The sequence below is a fragment of the Cottoperca gobio genome, chromosome 1 (assembly GCF_900634415.1).
Source record: "Cottoperca gobio chromosome 1, fCotGob3.1, whole genome shotgun sequence".
Classification (NCBI taxonomy): domain Eukaryota; kingdom Metazoa; phylum Chordata; class Actinopteri; order Perciformes; family Bovichtidae; genus Cottoperca; species Cottoperca gobio.
This window is the reverse complement of record NC_041355.1, coordinates 1,426,308-1,453,235: the sequence shown is the minus strand read 5'-3', so window position 1 is coordinate 1,453,235 and position 26,928 is coordinate 1,426,308. Positions and strand designations below refer to the sequence as shown.

The window sequence follows — 26,928 nt, the reverse complement described above, 5'->3', positions numbered from 1 at the left end:
GTGGTGTGATGGGGTTTGATGCTGGTGGATGCGGAGCTGCAGTGCGGACAAACAGGCTGGAGACGGAGAACCTGACACCCACAAACCTCCTCTGCTGACAGCCGGCCCGGGTCAGCCTCAGACGGGTTTCTGGATCTGGTTTTGTCCCGGGTTAGACTGCCGGATCCCGTCCTGCAGGAGGAGGATCAGTCCGCATCCTCCCATCCTCCTCCTCCTCCTCCTCCTCCTCCTCCACTTCATCTGCAGCAGCGGAGAACCGGAGGAGGACCCGGATCAGGGCAGCAGGTTTTGATGAGCGCTCCTGGACTCTGAGGGGAAATAAAATATCTTTTTTGTTCTTTCTGGACCCGGTGCACCCCGGTCCTGCAGCGGGTCTGCATCGGTCTGTGCACGGACCCGGTCTGGTTTGATTTTGGGGACTGTTAGAGGAGAAATAAATGGTGGTTTAGTCCTGCGGGAGTCTGAGGCCCAAACCCCGGCCCCCCTTTAGAGGAACGGTGGGTTTTCTGGACCAGGGCGTTTTGTGCCGAAATAAAATCCCAGATGAAGATTCCCAAAAGACGGAAAAGGAGCGGACGGTGCGCCAGGTAGGCCTGATCCGGACCAGGTCTGGCCCGGACTACAGAGATCAGTGTGTGTGTGTGTGTGTGTGTGTGTGTGTGTGTGTGTGTGTTCAGTGATGCTTTAACCGAAATTAATTTATTGATCTGTATCAGAGATGTTTGATCAGAACATGGCCTGATGATCATTTAGACCAGGACTGGTCCGGGTTGTTCCTCTGCACTGATCTTTAATTCATAACTCGGGTCAGTCCGGGCCAGATTTATTGATCAGCAGGATGTGATGGTGCGCATGCGCACAGAGCACCCATGACTGTGCACTGCAGAGAGGAAAGATTCAATATGGGTGATGCAGAGAGAGACAGAGAGACAGAGGGAGGGGGGGGTTAAACCTGGACCAGAGCGGAAGTGTGTCTCTGAAACAATCATTCATGTAATTTTATTATTACAAAAATAAATGCACTTTTGTTACCAGAGCAGAACAAAAATAATATGATGTACCAAAGATTAAATATGTAGATTTACAGTCACATTTACGTCATCTTCATATAAGGAAATATTCACAAACTTAAAACCAATAGAGCAAATCAAATAGTCAGAAATGTAAAACTTAATTTAACTTTTGTATTAATTTCTGATACGAATGTTTATCTGGTGATCTGAGATTTCATTATTTAATCACCATTCATTATTTTTAACGTTGGAAGTTTTAATCATTAATTAGAGAAATTATTTTGGAGGAAACAAATATTGTTACCAGAGCAGAAGAAGTAAATCAATCAGAAGTTAAATATGCAGATTTAAAGTGTATGGAACAACTTTTGAGCCAAAAACTTACACAACTTAAACATTACAACAGATGATGAAAGAAAATAAATATTCACAAACTAAACACCATCAAACAATAGAAGAACAGCTCCATGTTTTGAGACTTTGATGTAATTGTGTGTATTCATTTGTTTTTTCCACATTTGTTCTTTATTTGTTGTTTTACAGTTATGTTCAGACTCTGCTGCCGTTTCTGAGCTGCTGATATATGAAACTGTTCTGTGGTTATTATCCTCTATTATTCCATTTGATATCACATTCACCAAAACACTTTCAGTTTGAAGTCCAGCTTTATTAAAGCTCCTCTGTCAGAGTATCACGCAGCTGGCAGACGGTCGGACATCGTGCTGATACAGCTTGTGAGAAAAGAAGCCTATTTGTCCTGTTAGCATCCGAGCTAACGGGACAAATAGCTTCTTTTCTCTTTATCGAATGAAACAACGTGTCAGAGCGAGTAAACAGAGACAATCAGAGAGATATTATTACTGAATAATGTTAGCATGTTCCCAGCTAACGTGTTAGCAGTTAGCTCCCCAGCTGCGGGTACTTCGCGAGCCACGCCCTTTTTTGGGAGGAAAAAAAACCTCCTATAGATGTCAATGGAATTTGACGTGTTTTTTGGATTAGAGATGGGACCGATCCGATATCAGTCGGGTTTTGATACTGACGGAATTCGCTCATCGGATATGGGACTGACGTTACCGATCCACGTACCATATAAATAGCCTGTGTAGTAAAGGTGGAGAATGTCCCTCTGGCCATGTTGGGACGGCTGCAAAGAAACTAGTTAGCTATGCTAGCATCTTTAGCACGGAGGTCGAGTTGCCGCTCCAAGCCCAGAACCTCGTGGGTCGAGGAGAGTCCGACTCTGGCTCTTTAAAGATTCATTCAACTTTTACTTCTTCCAGGTAATAACCTAGCCTGTCGTATATTTATTAAAATCGATTACTATGGACCGGGAAATACGCAGAATTAAAAACCTTGAAAAGAAATACGACCCGAAAACACGCACGGGACGAATATTATCACACGACGTCTGTGTTTGGCACAGCTTCAGACACATCGCAACAGCACTGTGCTCTGAAACCCATTATTTCCATTAGCTTGCACCGCGCCACAACAGCTTTTTGCTGCGCTAGCAAAAGCCTCTTCGATGTGCGCTGCAGCCAGCTCAGCTCAAACCGCGTTGTTTCTGAAAGGCAAGCACCGCTGCACGCAACATGAGGGCGGAGGGAACGCTGGAGCGTCAGACACGTGACCTTAAAGTTGTATATTGTAATAATAATGCAGAGTTGTCACAAAATGCCACACAGATAAGGAACTGCACTAGAGGAAAGGTTCAGAGGTCACCAAAATCCTTCAACTTCATCCTCAGGGAAGCAAAGTTTATTCCAGCAGGCGAACTCGAAGTGTTTTGGTGAACGTGGCTTCAAATGGAAAAAGGTTGAGGTTCGTGATATTTGCTGTCTGAGGATCTGAAGGTCCCTCCATGCTCCGCCCCTCTGTGATGTCCCTGTTGGAGCCTGTGTGTGCAGGTCGGACGGCTGCAGCGGTCGGCCGTCCTCCCATCCTTCTATCCTGGTTAACTGTGCCCTCTGTTTTGGCTTGTAGGCTAACACAGGAACAGGAAGGGTTTTGTCCCGCTCAGGATTTGTTGTAAGCCGTCAGGTTTTCCGGGAGCTCAGAACGATGGTGAGCTCTGACTGACTTCATCAGATCAAAACTGGAATGATGCAAACCCGGCTTCTGGCAGATCACCCCTCCCCCTCCCCCCCAGTAACAGACTAGTAGATTTGTAGGTGGTGAAGAAGATGAAGAAGAGCAGACTGAGGTTTGAAGGTAGAGAAAGTGTCTGTCAGGATGTTTCACTCTGATCTGCTGCTGAGACGCTGCTGGACCTCAGAGTTTCTCTCTTTTACACTTATGTTACACTCCAGTGTTTATTATCAATATCATATACTACTACTATACTGTGTATATATATATATATATATATATATATATATATATATATATATACACACACTGTATAATACTATACTGTCGGTTAATATACAATATCACAATATATGAGATGATACAGAAAAGTAAGATATGATACATTATAATATCATACTGCACAGTAATAGTACAGTATTTGTTAATATACTATTAATAATATATTACAATATGAGTTATTTTGATTTAACTTAAATAACTTAACAAACTTACTTGTTTTAGTCCAAACCAAAATGTTTTACTAAACCTAACCGAGTAGTGTTGGTGCGAAGATAACTTCTCCCTCTGAACGTAAGTGAGAATGCAGTTTAGTTGTTTGGGAATGTCATTTTGTAGAAAGGTTGGATACTGATAATATATATATATATATATATATATATATATATGCAAAACTATTTTTCTATACTACTGTGTACAGATACTACACCATACAAAACCAAAAAATGATAATAATAATAACATACTAACCTTTCTTATGCTATGCTAGTGTACAAATTAGCAACAAAAGAGCAACAATAAGAATACAACAGGTCGTTAGGCTTCCTGTCGCAGTGTGTTCAGAGAAGCTCTGTGGTCCCGCCCTGTGCAGTGATGGCGGCTCAGCAGTGTGTTGAGGCCTGCAGCAGGTTTCACTACATCTCCAGTGTTACAGTGACTCCCAGCTGCTGGTCGCTGGTCAGCTGATGATGATGAGGGTCCTTCTGCTGCTTCTGCTGCTGCTGCTGCTGCTGCTGTGTAACACAGCTGTATCACTGCAGGTGCAGAGAAGCCTCCTCCCCTCCTTCCCAGTCCGTCCAGTCCTCTGTCAGAGCTGGTCTGACTGGAAACACAGCGGACACTCTCCATTATATCTGCAGTCCGCCTGAGCTCTGCATGCACTGATGACGGCCCGTGGCATTGCATGCGGAACAGCATGGTTTGGGGACTGACATGCATCACTTTGAACTTCAGATTTCCCCTCGAATCCACTGAAAACTGATGACCATTCATGGCAGACATGTTTTTATCAGAGCAGAGTCGCACAGTTCAGCTCAGGTCGACTACCTGCACAGCACTGAAGTGACAGACAGGCGCTTACTGGTGAACTTCAGAGAGTGATGCTCAGTGAGAAACCCGCCTGCTGATGTTAACAGGGCCACCACATCCTCCACTACTAATCCATATTCAGCATGAAGGAACAGAGTTTATGGTCGTCTGCTTCAGACTAAATAGCTCCTTCAGTGCAATAATTAACCCAGTTTTAACCAATCGCCACATTATTTGCATGAGTGTCCAAAACTTTGCAATGAGCCCAATAAATGGGCCAATCATAAAAACACTTGTAAATTTGACCAAACGCCTTTTTACACAAAACATATTCAAGTTTACAACAACCTCTATGAGTTCAGGTCTTCAATATGTGCAGGCCCTTTGTCCCCCTGTAGTCGTCTTCTCAGGCAGAGCTCACTTCCAGGCTATTTGGTCTCCAACAAGCTCCTTTAACTCAAATCTCAGAAGTGTTTCTAACATTCGACCCAAACTCATCCAGTCCAACCATTTCATGTATGGAGCTTGTTGGGAGAGATAATCCACTTGGGAGTGTAGACGACCTGCCAGGCCAAAATCAGGGCGCAACGTTACCCCTTTCACTGGAAGGCCTGGTGTCTTTAGAAAATGTGCTGATACAACACCAAAACATAAAAAACCCTTTCTAAGAAATGATTAGGAAATGACGACTTTCAGTTTAGCTTAGATACACTTCAGTACCCTATAATAATTCAACATTTAGTCAAATCCGCTTCTTCTCTTTCTCCCGAGTTCGATGTTCAGGTTGATATTTCTCTCATGTCTGTACTTAAACTATGAAACAGCTAACCGTTAGCTTAGCTTAACATACAGAGTGTCCAAAGGTAACAGAAACACTGACCAGCTCCTCTGAAGCTCCTTGATTATTGTGATTATATACATGTTAGTTTAATCTGTAGAAAAACCTAGTTGTCAGTTATACACAAGGAAGGTGGATTCTGTTAACTTTAGGCAGTAGTGGGCGTAGTAGTAGTAGTAGTAGTAGTAGTAGTAGTAGTAGTAGTAGTAGTAGTAGTAGTAGCATCAATGTAAATGTTTTTAGTTACTGGCCACCAGACAGAGCCAGGCAAGCTTCATATTTCAATCCCAAGGCATCAAGCACGGCAGTTTGGTCAGTAGCCCTACGCTTCATATGACGCTCCAGGTGGGCGTAGTTATGGCCGGAGTAAAGGAGGAGGTCAGGTGACGTAGTATAAAGAGCCACAAAGTCTGCGTAAAGAGGAAGTTGGGGTGGATGGATGTGTAACTGAAACCAGAACTTTTGTCCAGGAGGAGCTGTTCATGTGAAACGTTGTTATTGTGCTAACTAGGTAACGTAACTACATTTCATAGTTCTTTTAATCCACCATCTTCTTAAAACTACGTCTATCTGAACATCTGACCCTCGAAGGAGAAGAAGCGACTTAGTAATAATAAAGTAATACTGAAATGTTGTGAAGTTAATGCCAGTAGTTCTTCAGAGCAGCTTCCTGTAGTCCAGGTGCTTCATGTTGGGACGTGCTCCTGTGCCATGCTGATGGTTGTTAGTTCAGATGGTCAATTAGAAACCAGAGCGTTGTGATCTCTGATGATTCGGTGGAGCTGATGGCCGTCGGGCCGTCGCAGCAGTCAGGATGAGAGCAGAGTGTCCGGCTGCTTCCTCTGCACACATGATATTTGCTCCAGTTACTGCAAATACCATCACACCCCCAACCCCCTCCCCCCCACCCCACCGGCCTGTAGCCTGATCCAGCTGAAGAATGGCTTCTAATGGCAGCCAGCCATCTCTAATGCCTGTTGTTATACTGGACTGCACAGGGCTGTGGTTACACCGGGAGCTTCCCAGTACCAAGATGATGTGTTTAATTTAGTAACTGTTCTGCCTCCCCTCCCTCCCTCTGTCTCCCCCCTCCCCTCACAGATAAATGGCTCTTTTAAGCTGGGAGCTGCTCGTGTTCTGTCTGGCTGGCAGATGCAGTGCCTAGTCCCCGGCCTCCAGGACAACGCCAACATGAACGGGACGTCCGAGCAGGCTGACATCCTGCCGCCGAACTGCATGGTCAAAGACCGATGGAAAGTGGTGAGTCAGGACCCCCGCCCCCCCTCCTCCCCACCTCCCCGAGCTCACTTTACAGAGTCAAAGCCTTTGATGATGTTGAGAAGCTGAATCTCACCTGATTTGAGTTTTTAAAACGTCTCAGCTCCACCTGAACATAAACTCAAAGTTAACCTGTGACTGGAAGTACGTGTGACCGCTAGTTAAAGGTCTAATATTCTGTATGCATATAATTCATATAAAAAACCAGGATGTCGTGCTTTGAGCTTCTTTTGGATTCTGAAATAAAAAGTTATATAATGCAGCTCCTGTCTCAGCCAATCAGATCGCAGCATGGAGCCTGCAGGCTGTTTGCACTTCACTGATCAATTTACTGTCTGAACCACTGAACCAACGAGGTTCAGCGCGCATATATATATATATATATATATATATATATATATATATATATATATAGAACTAAGAACTAAGAACTAAGATTAAATAAAAGGAGGAAGTACTGAAAAGAAGGAAAGATAGAAAACAAGAGAAGAAGGTGGGAAGGAAAGAAAGAAGGGAAATAGGATCGAAGGGAAGTTTCCTGTTGCATTATGGGTGGATTTTAATCCCTAAATAGTTTGTTCGTGTGTTTGTGGCTCTCACTTAGTTTCAATCCTGCAGCTGAAAGTGGAAGAAAAAGAAAAGAGAAGGGGATTAAGAGTTTAAAGAAATGAACAGGGAAACAAAGATGGAAAGAATGTTTAGGAGAATAAAAGAGGAAGAGAAGAACATTGAAGACGGAGAGAATGGGGATAGAAAGGAGAGAAACCAAACACATTTCTGTTTGGTGACGGCCTCTTACTTTGATAAACTCTCGTAGCTGCAGTGTTAACGCTGTAACACTGAGATTATCAGACCGAACTGATCCGGAGTCTGTCCTGCGTCCTGTGTCCCAGCTGAAGAAGATCGGTGGAGGCGGGTTCGGGGAGATCTACGAGGCCTTGGACCTGCTGACGCGGGAGAACGTGGCGCTGAAGGTGGAGTCGGCCCAGCAGCCTAAACAGGTGCTAAAGATGGAGGTGGCGGTGCTGAAGAAGCTGCAGGGTGAGACACCTTCGACACGCAGTTTAAACACTCTTATCTTCTTTTAATAACTGCATTATTCCATCATCACATCACAGATATTTAATCCTAATATTTAAACCTCGTGCATGCTGAGTATGCTAACGAGCTTCAGTAGGACGTTCATCCTGAAATGTTTCTGAAGGCGTAGAAATGTTAAGTTGTCTGATAACAGAGGAGAGACTTGAGGATAGTGTGTGTCAGGTGTTGCATTAGAATATATGACAGTGTATTTGACCTTCTGCTCTTTCCTTTTTCTTTTCCAGGTAAAAACCACGTCTGTAAGTTTATTGGCTGCGGGAGAAACGACAAGTTCAACTACGTGGTGATGCAGCTTCAGGTGAGTGAACACCGACCCCTGAAGGCCGTGTCGACCTACAAAGGCTATTATTGTGAAGGAGATAAAAACAGCTTCAGCTCTGATGAGGTTTTCACAGTAAGCTTAAAACAAAGGCTCATGGATTGTAGGTGTTGAAGTGACGGCTTGTTTACGTCCACTGTAGTTTCTCTTTATGTCGTTTCTAAGCGACCGTCCCCGTGTTGTTGCAGGGGCGTAACCTGGCCGACCTGCGGAGGAGTCAGCCCAGAGGGACCTTCACCATGAGCACCACCCTGCGGCTCGGGAAGCAGATCCTGGAGTCCATCGAAGCCATCCACTCAGTGGGCTTCCTGCACCGAGACATCAAACCGGTACGATGAGTCCTTTAAAGACGCACGTTGTTGTTGTTGTTGTTTTATTCTGAGGTTATTCACACGTGAAGTCAGGGAGGGAGCTGATTTGAAGCATTTCAAAGACACTCGATCTGAGGAGACGAGCGGCTGTTGCTACAAACTCTGTGATCATCAATTAACAGGGTAGAGATGTTATCGTGTATCAGAAACATATTTGGAAAAAAGGGATGTTTTGGGCATTTAAATGCATCAAAATGCATCAAAATGCATAAATTATAAACCAAACCCAGAGAAACAAAGTAACAAAGACATTTTTCATATTGTGGAAAAAGAATAAAACAGTTAGGAGAACATAAAACATACGTAACATAAACATAGAAAAAGACATAATATATTACCTAATAAACGATAAATAATAATATCTAATATACTTGAAATAAATACTTGAATTAATAATTAATGAAAAGTCCAAAAAAGGCAGAAAAATTAATAAATGAACAGAAAAAAAAACGCATTTTATTTTCTGCTGTTTAATAAATAAAAAGTTATATCATTGATTGCTTATGTCCTTTTAATAAAATTGGTAATAATAATAATATTGCTTTAGTTATGAAGGAAATGTTTTCAGTGTTATTAATTTGCGTTGGACGACGGTTTCATGTTTTCATCAGTATAAAACACGAACCTTTTTTAAAGCCTGATTTTATATTTCATAGTTTTGAAGCTCAGTTGTGAAAAACAAAAAACAGACTAACTAGCCGTGAAGACAGTCGAGCATGTTCGTGCTGAATAGATTTACATATTCATGAGCAGAGCTGGAACAAAAGCTGGAGGACAAACAGAGACGGTGGACGAGGAAGGTCAAAGGGAGGAAGACAAACCTGCAGACCGTCTGCTCTGCTTCATCATCATCACGCTTGTTAATGTGACTCACCGGATCAGTTTGGTGACATCTAATCAAAATCATTAATTATAATTATAATTAATTATACACCTCGTCACATTTTACGTGTTGAGATTCTCTTCGCTGGCTCGCAGTGTTTTTCATCTCAGTGTCTCATTCTTTCATATTTGTCACAGAGTTTAAATGTCCCTGTATGTATATATATATATATATATATATATATATATATATATATATATATATATATATATATATATATATATATATATATATATATATATATATATTATATATATATATAATGTAGATGCTTTAATAATGTTCTATTCAAGTTATTTTAGTTTTAGGTTTATCATCTAACATGCAGTCTTTCAACTGCTTTTAGTTTATTTTACAGTGGTGGAAAAACTCCTTAAATCTATTTTGAATCAGTAAAAATGTTGCGATAAATAAAAAATATAATCATTAAATTTCATTAAATTTCGTTAAATTTCATTAAATTTGATTAAATTTTATTAAATTTCGTTAAATTTCATTAAATTTTATTAAATTTTATTAAATTTCATTAAATTTCATTAAATGTCATTAAATGTCATTAAATTTTATTAAATGTCATTAAATTTTATTAAATGTCATTAAATTTTATTAAATGTCATTAAATTTTATTAAATTTCATTAAATTTCATTAGATTTCATTAAATTTCATTAAATGTCATTAAATTTTATTAAATTTCATTACATTTTATTAAATTTCATTAAATTTCATTAAATTTCATTAAAGTTTTATTAAATGTTTATAAGTTTGAATTAAAATGTACTCAAACATCCAAGGTGAAATAAAGATAAAAAAGTACAAATGTTTTTTGTGAAGCGGGGAAAAGCATCGTGTTCATTATTAGAACGGAGAAACAAACTTACAGCGGCCATTAAACAAAAGATGTCCGGACGTTATCACCGACACGCACAACGTCCTTAACAAATCAAAGTATTAAAGGACTCCTGAACGTCAGAGTGAATCCAGCTGTGTGCTCGGTATGAGGAGATCTCTTGAGTTGATCACTGAGTTGCAGTTTCTTGGTGAGCTGACGAGTTTCTCTTGTTTTGTTCCTGCAGTCAAACTTTGCGATGGGCCGGCTTCCCTCCACCTACAGGAAGTGCTACATGCTAGACTTCGGTCTGGCGCGGCAGTACACCAACACCACCGGAGAGGTCCGACCGGTAAGAAACCTTCGTGACATCTGTGCTGAAACAAACATTTTATTAAAAGCTAATTCCAGATCACTTCCTGTTGTTGTTCTGTGGAAGACTTGAACTGGAGACAGATGAACATTTAGAAATAATACACATTTAATTACTCATAATTATCTTATAGCTGTGATTTACAATGTTTAACTTTATGAGATAGTTTATCATAATAATGTCTTTGTATTTCTTAATTCTGATGTCGGAACCGGCATCTAATCACCATTTTATATTCTGGAATACAATTTAATAAAATAAAGGAAAGGGAATAAAAATGAGAAACTAAATGTAACCATCTTGAGACGAAACACTATCTTATAATTAATGATTTTTAATTATTGTTATTCTTTTTGTACTATTTAAAGGAGAGTAAAATAAGAAATGTAGTTAATATTACATCCATAGTTATGGAATATTAAGACAAAGATTTGACTAAATCATCATTTGACTTAAAATAAAAAAATAAAAAAACTTTCTTTCTTATTATTTTCGTTTTTATTTATTTTTGTACCTTTTTTCATTTGTTTTGAATGTTTTCCCTCCTGAGAACAAACTCTTATCTCTATTTTCCTCTGATGTGTTTTTGGTTCAGATTCTTTAAGCTGCTTAAAAAAATAAACTGAATTATGAATAGCTAAAAAAAATAAAAAAAAGCAGACAGAGGGTGTGTTTGCTGCATTGCAGCACATAATATATAGATCAGTGGAGAGTGTGTGTGTTGTCTGTCAGACGTCCTGTGTGTGTGTCAGTGATTCACAGATCAATAAGGACTGATTAGATATTGTTGTATGAGCGGTTATTAGAACAGCAGTTTCCTGATGCTGCATGAGGGGGTTTTCTACATTTGAAGTCTTGAATGGAAAAGGCTTTTATTGTGAAAAGCCAGTCAGTAATGAGGCCTGCTGGTCTTTGTAGTTTCAGTGCTGCTGCTCTCCTCTTCTTCTCTCCTTCATTTATGACGTCTCTCTATCAGACTGAACTCTGAGATATTTTTAGATCAGCGAGTACATGAGCTGCTACTGTCAACCTCGTCCCCGTCCTCCTCCTCCTCCTCCTCCTCGTCCTCCTCGTCCTCCTCGTCCTCATCCTCCTCCTCCTCCTCCTCCTCCTCCTCCTCCTCTTCCTCGTCTCATTCTTTTTTGTTTTTTCCTCTCAACTTGTTTCCTCTCTTCTCTTTCCTCTTCATCTCCTGTACTCCTCATCTTTCTCGTCTTGTTCCTCCTCCTGCTCTCTTCCTTTCTTGTTTTCTCCTCCTCCTCCTCCTTCCCCCCCCTCCTCCCCTCCTCCCCTCCTTTTCTCTCCTCCTCCTCCTGCAGTGTTGTGTTGCTTCTCTTGCAGCAGTGAGATGAATATTTGATGCTCCTGCATGCGTCAGTGGGCGAGAGACCTCAGGCTCCCTCTCTCTCTCTCTCTACGGCTGAGTCAGCTTCCGTCCAATGATCTAAGAGGAATCACCTCTCTCTCTCGTTCTACCCTTCCCCCACTCTTCACCATGCTGCCTCTCCTCTTCCTCTCCTTCCCAATTATCCTTCCATCATCTCTTAGCTGTACTCTCTCTGTCTCTTTGTCTCTCTCACACACACACACACACACACACACACACACACACACACAAAGAGTGACATCATCTCTGATCAAACAGGAAGTCCTCCTAGTTGACATCTTTAACAGGTCACATGACCAGGTTAGTTATCATGTGCAGACTGAAACCAACAATGTTTGATGGTCCGTCTTTCAATACTGTCTGACTTCCTGTTAGTGGCTCTCAGCTCCAAGCCCATTGGTTCCTACTGAAGCATCAATAATAAAAACGTTCTTCTTTATCACCTACACTGGTGCATAGCTACATCTGCACATATGTCACACACAAACAGAACAAAGCCTCACTCTTAAACACTTTCACTCCCAGTGACCCAGCCCAAGTGACCAAAACACAACAGGAGTGAACTATTGTACCATATGTTCATATGTTTTAATATCATGACTGGATTTCATTTAAGTTCCCTCTCATAAGCAGTGATGCATTGTATATGTCGGGCTTTTATTGTGAAAGGTTCAGAAGGCGGAGCCTCCGTTATCATTGTATAACCTTCATAAGTATGAGCTCGACTCATAACCCTCAGACTTGTATTTGCAGCGTGCACACACACACACACACACACACACACACACACACACACACACACACACACACACACACACACACACACAGCATGTCGATGCAACACTTTTATTAAAACACTGTCATTCTTAAGGTACTAATAAAAATGGTGTATTGTTTCGTCTTTAACGGCGATACATTTTAAGTGTTGGTATCCGTGTAACACTGCAGAGCACCTTTAATCTACATTTGGTGCTCTGGTGAGTATTTGGTGCAGCGGGACGGTGTGTGTGTGTGTGTGTGTGTAAATTACAGTGTGTTCTTAATGAAGGAACATGTGCAGCTGTGAGACGCTGCAATTTCCTGAACTAATTTAATTTAATAGACTTTTTTGGCACGACATTTGTCAAAGCACCATTTTGATTATAAAATAAGGGGAAAATAGTGAATATAATTATAGTTAATGGACTATAACAGATATAAATAAGTGTTAATCTACAGATAACATCAAGAAGTGATCATAGTGATAACTCAAGATAACAATTTATATCCAATACATATCAAATGTAAGAAAGATAAAAAGAAAATGTATTGATAATTAAATAGAGATGTTAAAATAATATCATATTTAATAATAGTGATAATACAAGACATACTTTTATCTATGAATAATAATTTGTGTTTGTTAGGACAGTAACTGTAAATGTATTTGGTGCAGCAGGACGGTGTGTGTGTGGGATTGAGTCAAAGTGTGTGTTCACGGTGCAGCAGTGAGGCTCACTGATGAGCTCTTTGGACAACAATGGAGCTCTATGGCACAGAAGATATCTTTGATACACACTCAGTACTTGTTAGTAGATACACACTCAGTACTTGTTAGTAGATACACACTCAGTACTTGTTAGTAGATACACACTCAGTACTTGTTAGTAGATACACACTCAGTACTTGTTAGTAGATACACACTCAGTACTTGTTAGTAGATACACACTCAGTACTTGTTAGTAGATACACACTCAGTACTTGTTAGTAGATACACACTCAGTACTTGTTAGTAGATACACACTCAGTACTTGTTAGTAGATACACACTCAGTACTTGTTAGTAGATACACACTCAGTACTTGTTAGTAGACACACACTCAGTACTTGTTAGTAGATACACACACAGTACTTGTTAGTGGCTACACACTCAGTACTTGTTAGTAGATACACACTCAGTACTTGTTAGTGGCTACACACACAGTACTTGTTAGTGGCTACACACTCAGTACTTGTTAGTAGATACACACACAGTACTTGTTAGTGGCTACACACACAGTACTTGTTAGTAGATACACACTCAGTACTTGTTAGTGGCTACACACACAGTACTTGTTAGTGGCTACACACTCAGTACTTGTTAGTAGATACACACACAGTACTTGTTAGTGGCTACACACTCAGTACTTGTTAGTAGATACACACTCAGTACTTGTTAGTAGATACACACACAGTACTTGTTAGTGGCTACACACTCAGTACTTGTTAGTAGATACACACTCAGTACTTGTTAGTGGCTACACACACAGTACTTGTTAGTGGCTACACACTCAGTACTTGTTAGTAGATACACACACAGTACTTGTTAGTGGCTACACACACAGTACTTGTTAGTGGATACACTCTCAGTACTTGTTAGTAGATACACACACAGTACTTGTTAGTGGCTACACACTCAGTACTTGTTAGTAGATACACACACAGTACTTGTTAGTGGCTACACACACAGTACTTGTTAGTGGCTACACACTCAGTACTTGTTAGTAGATACACACTCAGTACTTGTTAGTGGCTACACACTCAGTACTTGTTAGTAGATACACACTCAGTACTTGTTAGTGGCTACACACTCAGTACTTGTTAGTGGCTACACACTCAGTACTTGTTAGTAGATACACACACAATACTTGTTAGTAGATACACACACAATACTTGTTAGTAGATACACACTCAGTACTCGTTAGTAGATACACACACAATACTTGTTAGTAGATACACACTCAGTACTCGTTAGTAGATACACACTCAGTACTCGTTAGTAGATACACACACAATACTTGTTAGTAGATACACACTCAGTACTCGTTAGTAGATACACACTCAGTACTCGTTAGTAGATACACACACAATACTTGTTAGTAGATACGTTCACTTTAAGTTTGAACATGAGACATTTTGACATGTTACAGCTCTGCGTCTCTGTAGGACGTGCGGTGCAGCAGTATCAGTCGTACGGACTCCTTTATAATGTCTCTTATCCACATCGATGGAGGAGCAGTTTAGGGTTCAGTTTCTGTGTGTGTGTGCGTGTGTGTGTGTGTGTGTGTCCAGCTGCTCCAGGATCACCTCTCTCCCTGATGTTAGCGTGCAGATGAATAAATCATGTGGATGGAATAAATAGCTCTGCTGCGTCTGTGTCTGACGGCTGAAACACTGACGGCCTCTCTGTTCGTGTCATTTACTCGTTTTCACCTCACGTCTCCTCGTCTTCTTCAGATGACGTTTCATTTCAAATCTATGAGAATTCAGAATCTATGAGAAATGAGTTCTGAGATTAAAGTCACAATTCACTGATTTCTCTCTATTTTTTACTACATTTCTCAGTTTTCAGAACTCTATTTGAAATGTTCTTTTACCTTTTTAAAAAGAAATCTCCAAAACGGACTCTCTCCGCCTCCTCCCCTCTCCTCTCACGTTTCCTCTCCGCCTCCACCCCTTCCTCTTCTCTCCTGCTTCCTCCTGCGTCTCACTTTGTTTCTAGTTTCTTCTCCTCTTTTGTAGGTTCAGCACTCTGTAAAAAAATGTTTTCAATTTATTTTTTAGGATTAATTCAGATTCATGAGAACACATTCTGAGATTAAAGTCCCAATTTAGAGTTTCTTTCTTCTTATAAGTGTGTTTAAAATGATCTTTTACTTCAAAGCTCCGAACCGAATCCTCTCCAGAGAGAATGTATATATTGATCTCCATCTGCTCCTCTTCCTCTCCTGTTTCCTCGGCCTCTCCTCGTCATTAACAATGTTTTCATTCAGTTATTTCTTTGTTCTCAGAATCTCTTGAATCTCTTACGCTGAGATAAAGTCACAATTCACACTTTTCTATACCTGCATTTATTTATACATTTTCTGAGAACTCTTTTAAAAAGGATCAAGTTATTACATTTAATTAATTAGACTTTATCGGCATGACATGTGTGCTGGAAAAGCACAATTTTGATTATATAATACAATTATAATTAATATAATTAATAATAATATATAATAATAATATTTTCCATCCAATACATGTAAAAAAAACGAAATCTATTAATAATTAAATAAAATAGAGATGTTAAAATAATATAAAAAGATGTAAAAACCTTTTTTTAAATGCCCCCTTAAATCTCAAAGCCTCACCCTGTCACAAGAATTGTATTATCATTTCATATACTTTATAAAATACAGTGTTTAAACTTTTTTTTATGATTTTTTGAGACTGTTTTGACTGAAATACGTGATTTAATATGAAAAGACTGAGAGCCTGGTGTGCATGCTGTTCAGTCTGTATTGATCATCTCTATTATCAGTGATTTACGTGTTTTATTTTCACCTTTTTACGTTTCAGTGTTGTTTTTGTTTTTCTTACAGTTCCTTTGGACTTATGATTTTGACGTGCATGCCTCCTGTTTCTCCATCATCTCCATGGTTACCCAGGGATGTGAGTGGTTTCTATAGCGACAGAGGGGTCACAGCCGCATCACCAGCCGAATTATAACCTGGAAAGAAAAAATAACTATTAGTCACCATCAAGTGCTGCTAATATTAGACGACTACGCTTTGTCAATAGAACTTTATTAACACATTTACCACTCGTTCATTACTCCCTAACCATTGTTCAGGATCTGCAACAACACAATCATAGTTTTCTCTCCACACGTCAGCCATTAATGTCGCTCGTAAAGATTTTAGTTAAAGTATAAATCAGATGCTGGGAAAACATCTGAAGCACCGTCCAATCAAACAGCAACTGAACTGTAGATGTTCCAATGAAAGTCAAACAAAAACCTCCCAGTTAATTGGCAGCCATGATGATGATGATGATGATGATGATATTGATGATGATGAACGGGATATTAATCCTGCATCAACTTCTTATTTTATTTTAACTGCAGAGGCTCCAGTAGAAAACAGTCGGTGCGCAGACACTTCCCCCTATTTATAAATGTTTTCTTACTTAACTAATATTTAAGATTCATGTAATTCATATTAAAGGTTGCCCGTGGAGATTTTGACCTCTATTAGAGCAACGGAGCTGCTGTTATGCCTCTGCTGCGGCAATATTTTCGGGTTTGTTCGTCCTGATTACGAAGGAAGGCCGTGAGGGAATCTCTTCAAACTTAGCACGTGGACTCCAGGATGAGTAGATTTAGGTGGTCAAAGGTCAAAGGTCAAAGTCACTGCGACCTCACGTCCCTCCCATTCTCGTGATATCTCAGGAAAACACATTATGACGTAAAAACTTCTTCGGACTGATTTGGTGGTTAAAGGTCAAAGGTCACTGTGACCTCACAAAACCTGGATGTGAACTGCAACTTAATTGGTTGGCTGGGGCAAAGACACACTTTGTGCTCAAAGACACACGTGTGTGTGCGAGCAGGTGGTGCGATACACTGATCCACCGATCTACAGGCGTCCCGTGTTAGGAAACGTAAAAACTCCACAGGGCTGCTTTGAAAACATCCGTCCGTCATTAAAGGGAACGCAACATCTTCATGACTCACTGATCATTTCATGCGTTCAGCCATGACGTGCCTCCAGTTGTCATGGGAACCTAACCATGTCACCACGTCCTGCTCACCACACAAATATGAATAATATCACCATGGAAACACCCCGATGACCCCCGTGTTTCTCCGGAGGCTGCGTAGATGCAGCGTGACCCTCTGATGTTTGTGTTTGTGTCATTATTTGGTTATTTCTTTGTCAGTTTGGTTTTGATTTGCTTTGTTTACTCCAGAAACATGAATCCAACAGAAATAACTGACGGAAGCGTTTAATGATCTGTGCACCAAAACACGAGTCGACCAGCTCAGATCCGGTTCGAGCCGGTTAAACGTGGTTTCCACTCCATTTCAATCCGGCACACATAATACCACGAGCACCAAGAGCAATATTATTATAGCACTGGGGAGGCTACGTTTGAAATGTAATAGGTGACAGATGATGAGTTAAAAATGTAATCAGTAACGTAACTATTTTAATTACTTCATGAAAGTAATGTCATTTATTACATTTGTTTGCTAACGGTTTGTGATCGATAACAAATGTTTTAAACTGGGAAACTCAACACTGATTACTGTCACATTATTATTCTAAGTGTTTTAATATAACTTTAATTAATATTGGAAGAGAGCAAAATAAATCATGTTATATAAAAGCTTTTTACCGAAAAGAATATTTTCGGATGTAATCGACAACATTTTGATTTGTAACTGTAATTTAATTACATATGATTTCCCAGTATTTGATTACAATTACATTTATTTTGTAATTTAATTCACCAGCTCCATTACATGTACTTAGTTACTCCCCAACAATACTTTACTTTTTATAGGAAAATTGAGTATTAGTTCGTATAAAGAGTGCGATTACAATATGTTCCACATTGAAGTGGAGTGGAAAACCCGCCCAACTGGCGTTGTGCTGGTCAGGTTTACGAGCGCACCCGTTTTTATTTTACAAGATCAGTACATTAATCTTCTGATAAGATAAACATTTCAACAGCAGACATGAAGAGAACATTAATCTCTGGTTCTTCTGTCGGTTCGGTAACAAGATGTTTTTGGTAAACAGGAAGTAAATTATGCCAAACTTCATTAATTCTTTGTTGTGTTTGAACTTGATGGAGCAGCAGTATGTGATTTAGAAATGTAAGAGTCAGTGGTAAGTTCTGATCGTTTGTGTAACAGCTGATTAACTATTCTTCATCTTGGGTTCAGCCGAGGACTGTGGCAGGCTTCAGAGGGACGGTCCGCTACGCTTCAGTCAACGCTCATAAAAACAAAGTCAGTGTTTTTGTTCTCTTCAATGAATCACATGAATAACTCTGTTGATAATCGTGAAGGACGGAGATATTACACTGAAGCCTTCAGGAGTCATGAATGTTATATAGTGACTGATATTAACCAATGATATCCTAATAATGTTTTTGTGTCATGTTCCTCCAGGAAATGGGTCGCCATGACGACTTGTGGTCATTGTTTTACATGTTGGTGGAGTTCGCCGTTGGACAGTTGCCATGGCGAAAGATTAAAGATAAGGTCAGACTGTTTCACCTGAACAAACCAGTAGCAATAACAATAATTACCAACACGGACATGTACCAGTCACTACTACTGCGAACAACAACACCAGAATAACTATTATTACTCGTTTTTAATAAGGCCATATTGTATGTTTTAGAAAAAATTATTAACTTGTGCCTCACTAGGACATTTTTGGCTTCAACCTCCTATAATAAGTCTGTAATAAACTGTGTAGCCAAAATACAGACACTGAGACCCTTAATGACAGAAATGTCCACATTGAAACCCATTAAAACCACAACTTTTGATCCCACGACCATTACAGCTTCAAATCATCTTTATATTATATCAGGCTTTCAATCTAGAGCTCTGGCTTCAATATTGTAATTTATATTATTTTACACCAAATTGAGCCATTTTCTCATTTTGCCCTATGCACTATAAAACATTCCCCTTGCATTTAGTATACAGAAAGTAACAGTGGCATGTAAACAAAGTATAATTTAAAGGGTTAACATTCTAAATAATGTTCATTATGATCAGGACTGAAGTTGGTTAAAGATTTAACTCAGTGAAAGTGGAAAGAAATATCAAAATATATCATTTTATGGCAGTTTTTTGACATTTTTGTCCTCTAAGGACTTTTTTAAAGTGAGGCACACTTTAGTATTTTATGCAAACAAATAAATCAAGTGACTGTGTAATGTGAAGAGGGAGACAGAACTGGACGTATGGAGACAGAACTGTACATTAATCCTTATTATTTCACTGCAGCTGAAAGTGGTTTTTGGTGTTTTCTCCAGGAACAAGTTGGTCAGATTAAAGAGCGTTATGACCATCGGATGCTGCTCAAACACATGCCTTCAGAGTTTAATATCTTCCTGGACCACGTCCTGGCCCTGGACTACTACACCAAACCAGACTACCAGGTACACCCTATGAGCTGTGTGCTCTCTGCTTTAGTGTGAACAGCTGGACATTAGTTCAGATTCTTGAGTCTTGTTGTTTTGTTCCAGCTGCTGATGTCGGTGTTTGAGAACAGCATGAAGGAACGAATTATCACCGAGAACGAGCCTTTCGATTGGGAGAAGGCAGGAACTGATGTCACGCTGTCGACCAGTGCCTCCAGTCAACCACAGCAGAACACCCGACCCACCGCCGCCATGGTGGGGTAAGAACCAATCCATCAGCAACTCTAACTCTCAACCAACAAATCCTACCCCTTGTGCATTTAAAGGATCATTCCGGTTTATTGCTGGTGTTATTGTTATATATTATCATTGAATCCATATAACATACATAAGTTATAAGAATAACATACATAATAACATAAATCATATCACAAAATGCGTAAAAACAAATGCTAAAACACCCACATGAACTACAACCGAAGGCTGCCTTGATGGTCTTCACCAGAATAACCTTTAATCATTTAATGAGTTTTTAAATGGTTTCTGAAATATCGGAATCTTTTGGGTCTATAGAGCCATCGTCACGTCGGTTCCTGGAGATCTCCAGCGGGAGAACACCGACGACGTTCTGCAGGATGAACATCTCAGTGATCAGGAGAACGCTCCTCCGGTACCGCCCAGCCGGCCCCCCGGGGAGATGGGCGTCCCCAACTCCGGGGAGCCCGGAGAGGCCTGGGAAGACACGGACTTCAACCGCAACAGACTCAGGATCAGTCTGAACAAGGTTTTAACTTTTACAAAACAGCCGCACTCATGTCGTTGTTTTTACTCAAGCACTTACACTTACTTTACTTGAGTAATTCCATTTTATGCTGCTTTATACTTCTACTCCGCTACATTTCAGAGGGAAATATCGCACTTTTGTATTGACTTACATTCATCACAACACTTTCAGGCCACAAAAAAACAAACTTTCTTTATAGAATTTTTGCCTAAAGTCTTTAAATTCTTACTGAAAATCACTTCCTGTCCTTCTTCAGGGGGCTCAGGAGGAGGAGTCAGGTCGAGGGGCATGTCCAGTGTCGCCCAATCGAGGTGGAATCCCAGAGTCACCGACAGGTCAGGGTCGGTCTCTACGGTACCGCCGGGTCAACAGCCCCGAATCTGACCGTCTGTCTGCTGCTGAAGGCCGGGCCGACGCCTACGGACAGAGGTGATCTAAAACACACTGGAGGAGGTTTAATGACGTGTTAAAGCTCGACTTAGTTTGGATTTTAAAGTTGCTGACATGTTCCAAAGGTAGAAACTGAAACTGAGACTCCCTGAAAAGACTTGGACTTGCAATTGAAGACTTGACACTTGAGACAGGTCTATACTGACTTTAGACTTGACTTATCTTCGCCCTCGAGAAGTTGACACTTGAAAGGACTTATCTCGACCGACTTGGGTGATGAATTTGAATAAACAGTTGTGTAAGTCAAAGTTGAACTCTTTAGTGTCTTCAGTAGAGTTACAGTCTCGTCACATCCCCCTGTGTGTCCTCCAGGTCCAGGATGGACATCCTCGGCTCTCCGTCTCGTCACGTCTACTCCTCCCAGCCGGCTCAGATGCTGTCCGTTGATCCTTGTTGCCGCGGCGACCGCCTGGCCAGCGGCCGTCAGGAGGTGTCGGTGGCGTCCGTCGACCAGGAGGCGCACAGCAACGCCTTCATCCGCTCCGTCCCGCTGGCCGAGGAGGAGGACTTTGACAGCAAAGAGTGGGTGATCATCGACAAAGAGGCAGAGCTACGAGACTTCCAACCAACCACGTCAGGAACCACTGACGAGGAGCCCGAGGAGCTACGACCCCTGGAGGAGCAGGAGGAGAGGAGGAGGCTCAGGGCCGCAGGTAGGAGCTTCAAACATTTTACATCAGGGCTGGGTATCATTTTCAATACTAGTACCAACATGATACCTTAGTTTTGGTGCCGATACCAAAACGATACTTACTATGAGAAACAAAAACCTGTTTTTCTACAAAACCCTTTCCTCCATTCAACAACATGCTAAATGTTGTCTGATCACCAGCAGCTGTGCAAGAACTTTGTCTAATTAGTCTTTGTTTTAACTGTCCGGTCAAATAAAACTCACCGAGATGACCACAAATAAGCTGCCAACATCAGGTACTTGAACATCTTTATATGAACACATTTTGGTTGATACCCTCTCTGCTCTACATAGAGCCTGACAGCGACCTTTTGAGGAAAAAAAACATTATTATAAAGTGGAGCAAATTTCCAGCCCAGCACTTTATTCTGAAGGAGTATTTGCTCTTACAGAGTGCGACAGACCTACAAAGTGCAATTTTACAGTACAAGTAACGTAACTAGCAAGGCTCCTTGATGAGGTTCTTGATTGACATTGTTTAGCCTAGCTTAGCACAAAGATTGGGGTCAGGGTGGATTTATAGCCTAGCTCCTATCTAATTGAAATACAAACTTTTCCCTTGTGCAGAAAGCTGGTTCAGTTGAATGTGTTTGTTCGTATAGAGATCAAACCAACAACTCCACTACGAGTTCAGGAGCGGTTCAGGATTTCCCAGCGATTATTAGTCAACAAATAGCTCCAGCGCTAACTGCTGCTAAAACCACAACGTGTCCTTGTTACACTTCTATTTCTACAGCTTTTCAGTAAACATCATACAACATGTAAATCAGGCCGACTGGAGTTGTTGGAAGGTGGATTTCTTTTGATGGAGTTCAGCTCTACAACATCAAGTCTTTCTGCTAAACTATGCTAAGCACATCCTGGTGTATTTGTACTGGACTCACAGAGATTAAGCTGATTACATCTGTAGAAGACACAGGACTCTTCCTGTTCCTTAATTTCATCTCAACAAACCATCCTGAAAATGTTCATAGTGGAAAAGCACTTAAATTACTTTCTGCTGACTAATGTCCGTAAGATTAACTACACAACATTAACCGCCTCAGAGGGACAATAACATTAATATTTATTCGAATGTAAATCACGCTTCAGTTTCTTGTAACTCTGGTTAACGTTTTGTTTCCCTGCAGGAGGGGAGCTGGTGGTTCGTCCAAAGACCCACACCAGAGAGAGCAGCCGGGGGATGCTAACGCTAACGGAGGAGGAGGCGTCTAGGAGGAGCGGCGGTAGCCCCGCCCAGTCGCCCTGTCACTCGCTGCCGTCAGGACGCCCCCGCCGGAGAGAGTCAGAGCCCATTGGACCTCAAAGACCGGTAAGAGACCCAGCCAGCCAATCAGAGGGGAGCTCAGCTCTCTGATGTTGACGGACAGAGGAGGAAGTGGACGGCTGCTATACAGATTCATCACGCTGATTGCTGTTATAGCAGACGCTGCCTCAAGGAGGCGCTCTGCAGCAGCTGCTCCACCTCGTTAATCTGTCGGTCAACATACATTTTAAAGGACAAATCCAGCATGATCGGTGGTTCAGCTCAATTCCAGATTTCCCTTCTTTGGTTACCATCAGTGTCAAGGATTCTGCAGCGTTTTACTTTAAGTTTCAAGGAAGAAAAGAAACAGAGAAGTTGCAGGTTCAGTCCTGGACCTACAGGATAAATACTGGGGAGGGTTTAACTAACTTTGTCTATTTGCATCTGTAGATTTCTCCTAGATTCACCAAAATGTAGCATTAGATAATACCTCATTTGCATATTTAAACATAACATTTGACAGAACTTGTAATACAAATTAAATATTGTCTTAATGAAAGTAATCATCTGGGGAAGGTTCATGATGATATATATTAGTTAAATTACCCTATTCACCTGTAATGTCTATCCATTAAGTAGCACTTACCTAAAACATGCATCAGTTTCATCCCTATCTATGTTCTGAAGGTTTTCACAGAGGTGTTGGTTCATATATTATTCACAGCCTAATTTATATAATATTTATATAACATTGTATTCCTTAAAAAATTGAAAAATATCCAAAATGTCTTCTTTAAAAACACTTTTTGAACCTTACTTTATCTTAATGTAAATAATCAACTGGGTGAGTTTCATCGTGATATCTATTAGATACAAATGTTTCCTTCACTTCATTGAGCAATAGTAATAAACTTTTTAAATGCATTCGATCCTAATCAACATACAGTTTGATGTTTTGATTCTTCGGTTCACATTCGACAAAACATCTGGACTCATGCTGGAATTGTCCTTTAAAGGTGTGTAAGTGATGAACATCTGTCACGTGCAGTCGTTCTGTTCAGTGTGCACTGACGTTCAGCGGGGAGAGATGGTGATGACATTCTCCATGTGATATTTAAAGTACATGTTGCTCCACTGCAGGATATCTCATGCATACATCTCCCTTTATAGTCTTTAACTGAAGACATAGAAGCTGTCGTTGCTGCCATATCAATGTTTCAAAGCCACTGTATCAAAGAACAGATGAAGATAAGTTAAAGCTGTTAGCACTGTATGTTTACTTAGGCTTCACTGACAGATTGTCTTTATTTCACATGCAAAATCTACTCAAAATTGCTTTTTTCACACAGCAAGTTCAGTGTTTCTACACAGTATGCGTACCTAAAGTATATTTGAGGAATGACATATTGTGTTATTAACTTACCTATCATGGTAGCATGAGATATTAGAGAGCCAAAGTTCTGTCCCTTATTCAGCCTCTATTTGACAGTATATCAATGAAATGATCTAAATTGACCAGAATAATCCCATATTCTCATATTGTTGTTGTGTTGAAGCGTCCGCACAGATGTGTCACATCACTAGTGGAAAGACAAATGTCACATTATGATTATTTTGTTAGCATTCAGCGAGACCGTTTCTCATGAGTCTTATTAACGATTGGCCTGCTGTCACAGCCTCATGGGAGCTGCAGTTGCTGAATGTCGTTTTATATCTTTGCTTTTCAGGATCATAAGCTTCTTAGAGAGAAAATACACTTAGTCACAGATGCTAGTGGAACAGAAGCTAGCTAGAAGAGAGAGCGGGACTTAAAGGTGTCGTCTGACATTTTGAGAAATACAGATATTAACGTTCCTGCTGAGGACAGATGTTCAGATTGATACCACTCTCCTTGGTAAATCGTAAAGTGGAATTTTAGGTGGATTGTGTAACCTTTAGACAGAGCCAGGCTAGCACACTGTTTCCAATCTTTATGCTAAGCTAACCAGCTGCTGGCCGTAGCTTCATATTTAGCGTACAGACATGAAAGTGGTATCAATCTGTCAGAGCGGAAGAGACGACGACTTCCTACAATGTTGAATTATTTCTTAAATCAAATTGTCTGTGAGTTTGGCAACACTTCTAGTTTGAACTTTAAAAGGTAAAGGGAAAGTTCACTGTGTTTGACTGACTTGTGCTTTAATGAGCGTTGATGAGGCAGGTGTCTCTGTTCAGGGCGGTTGGTTAAAGTGATGATGGTTTGATTCTTCCTCCTGCGGCCTGTGACACACGAAACAGTTCAGCTGTGTGAGCGGTGCTGCCGTCTTTTCCTCGTTGTGGAGCAGAGTTGAAATCTTTTCCATCTCTTTGCTTTTTGCTCATGACTTTTGCTTTGGACCATTGTTTTATTCTGAAGGAGTGAATGAGAAACAGCACTTCCTGTATGACTCAACCTTGGAGCCATGATGTTTCTGTGTCAGGATGTTGATGATGTTTTCATCTTCTGTTGTTCTGCTGTGTTTTCTCATGTTCTCCGACAAAAAAAGTCAAAGTGACTGTTTCACCACCTGGTTTTACTCTCAACACACACACACACACACACACACACACACACACACACACACACACACACACACACACACACACACACACACACAGTTTGGGTGATTCTATGAGTATGTTCAGGTTTCTGTAAACAAACCAGGTTAATAAAAAGCAGCCCAGTATCCCAGGAATCTGCACCTCACTATTTGTGTCTGGTGCCGACGTTCAGGCAAAGTAAAGGTGTGGAGGTCGGGGTGGCGGACGGGCGTGTAGCGAGTCCGTCTGTCATGCAGGGGACTGGAGTTTGGGTCCTGAAACAGACCTTTATATTAACCTTTCCCTTACACTAATCATACCTTAACCATAGTTTATTTTCCATAAATCTTTCCTGGACTTCAAACCATAATGCAGCTGCCATGTGCACGCTTTGTAGAAAGGGAGAACATTCAAAAATGTATCGCGGTATCCAAGGTTTTGCAGAAACGTCCAGTATTGACGTTCTTGTCTGACGAAAGTTTTTCTAAGAAAGATAAAGAACCTCTTTTCTATGATGTACAACATATTTGTGAATGAGAGCTGTGATGTGCTGGAGCTCTAGTGACTTTTATCAACTTCAACATCTTATTGTTTGTGTGTTCTGTGTCCAAAGAAGCCTAAGAAAAACATTCCACAGTTTGTGGGTTTAACGAAACATGCAGTTCAACAGTTCATCACGATCCTGAGTCACAGTCCAGTATCAGGGTTGTGATGAAATCAGTCACTTGTACCTTTATCCTGACTAAGAAAGGTTTCCTCCATTAAAGCTGCCCGTTTCTGTGTTTCTCACCAAAACACACAAGTGTGTCCTTGAGATCCTTCCCCGTTTATTTAACCATGTTTGTCCCAATTGAGCTCAAAGATCATAAAAAACATTTGCAAATCAATATTGAATTGTTTCCCTTCATGTTTACTTAACGGTCGTCTTCTTCACTGTCTTCGTTGGGGCATTACTGCCACCGTCAATCGGCTCCATAGCACTCCTAGTGGTCAAAGAAAACCTACATGGTACCTTTAATTAAAGTCAATGCAAATAGTCTTATACAATCAAAGATGGCGGATGTTGCCTTGTCTTGTAACGATTTAGTAACAAAGTAAACTAAACGGATTAAAACAGTGATCTCCTTTGTTTACCCTCCAGCCTGCACTGACATCCTGCACTTTGAATATATTTTAAGAGATCTTTCTCAGTAACATTCACGTTTCTCTTACTCATCAACCACCAGCATTGTTTGTTTTCCACTTTAAAAGTTGCTTTAAAGAGCGTCTAGCATGCGGCGGGTTTGCATTTTCAACATTCTTCCTAAACAGAAACTTTATAAACCTCACAGTGAATATTCTGCTACTGAGATTTGTACCGTAAGAGGTTTCTCATTTTATAGTCTACGAGTGTTGAGATGATGTTGATCATGAGTCTGCTATTATTAAAGTGTGGATGGTTTTATGGTTAATGTGTC

General features: G+C 40.5%; 1 protein-coding gene across 1 annotated transcript in view; it reads left to right on the top strand.

Annotated features, from left to right (window-relative positions):
• The window catches only part of ttbk1a (tau tubulin kinase 1a), a 44,713-nt gene that overhangs the window by 2,429 nt on the left and 15,356 nt on the right, over positions 1-26,928 (top strand). Inside the window, 13 exon segments of the mRNA XM_029457196.1 lie at positions 6,352-6,510; positions 7,422-7,569; positions 7,854-7,927; positions 8,137-8,277; positions 10,277-10,381; positions 18,525-18,590; positions 18,753-18,845; positions 19,634-19,759; positions 19,847-20,001; positions 20,315-20,525; positions 20,782-20,954; positions 21,288-21,628; positions 22,797-22,978. Coding sequence (XP_029313056.1) covers positions 6,403-6,510; positions 7,422-7,569; positions 7,854-7,927; positions 8,137-8,277; positions 10,277-10,381; positions 18,525-18,590; positions 18,753-18,845; positions 19,634-19,759; positions 19,847-20,001; positions 20,315-20,525; positions 20,782-20,954; positions 21,288-21,628; positions 22,797-22,978 — 1,923 coding nt within the window. The 5' untranslated portion in view covers positions 6,352-6,402.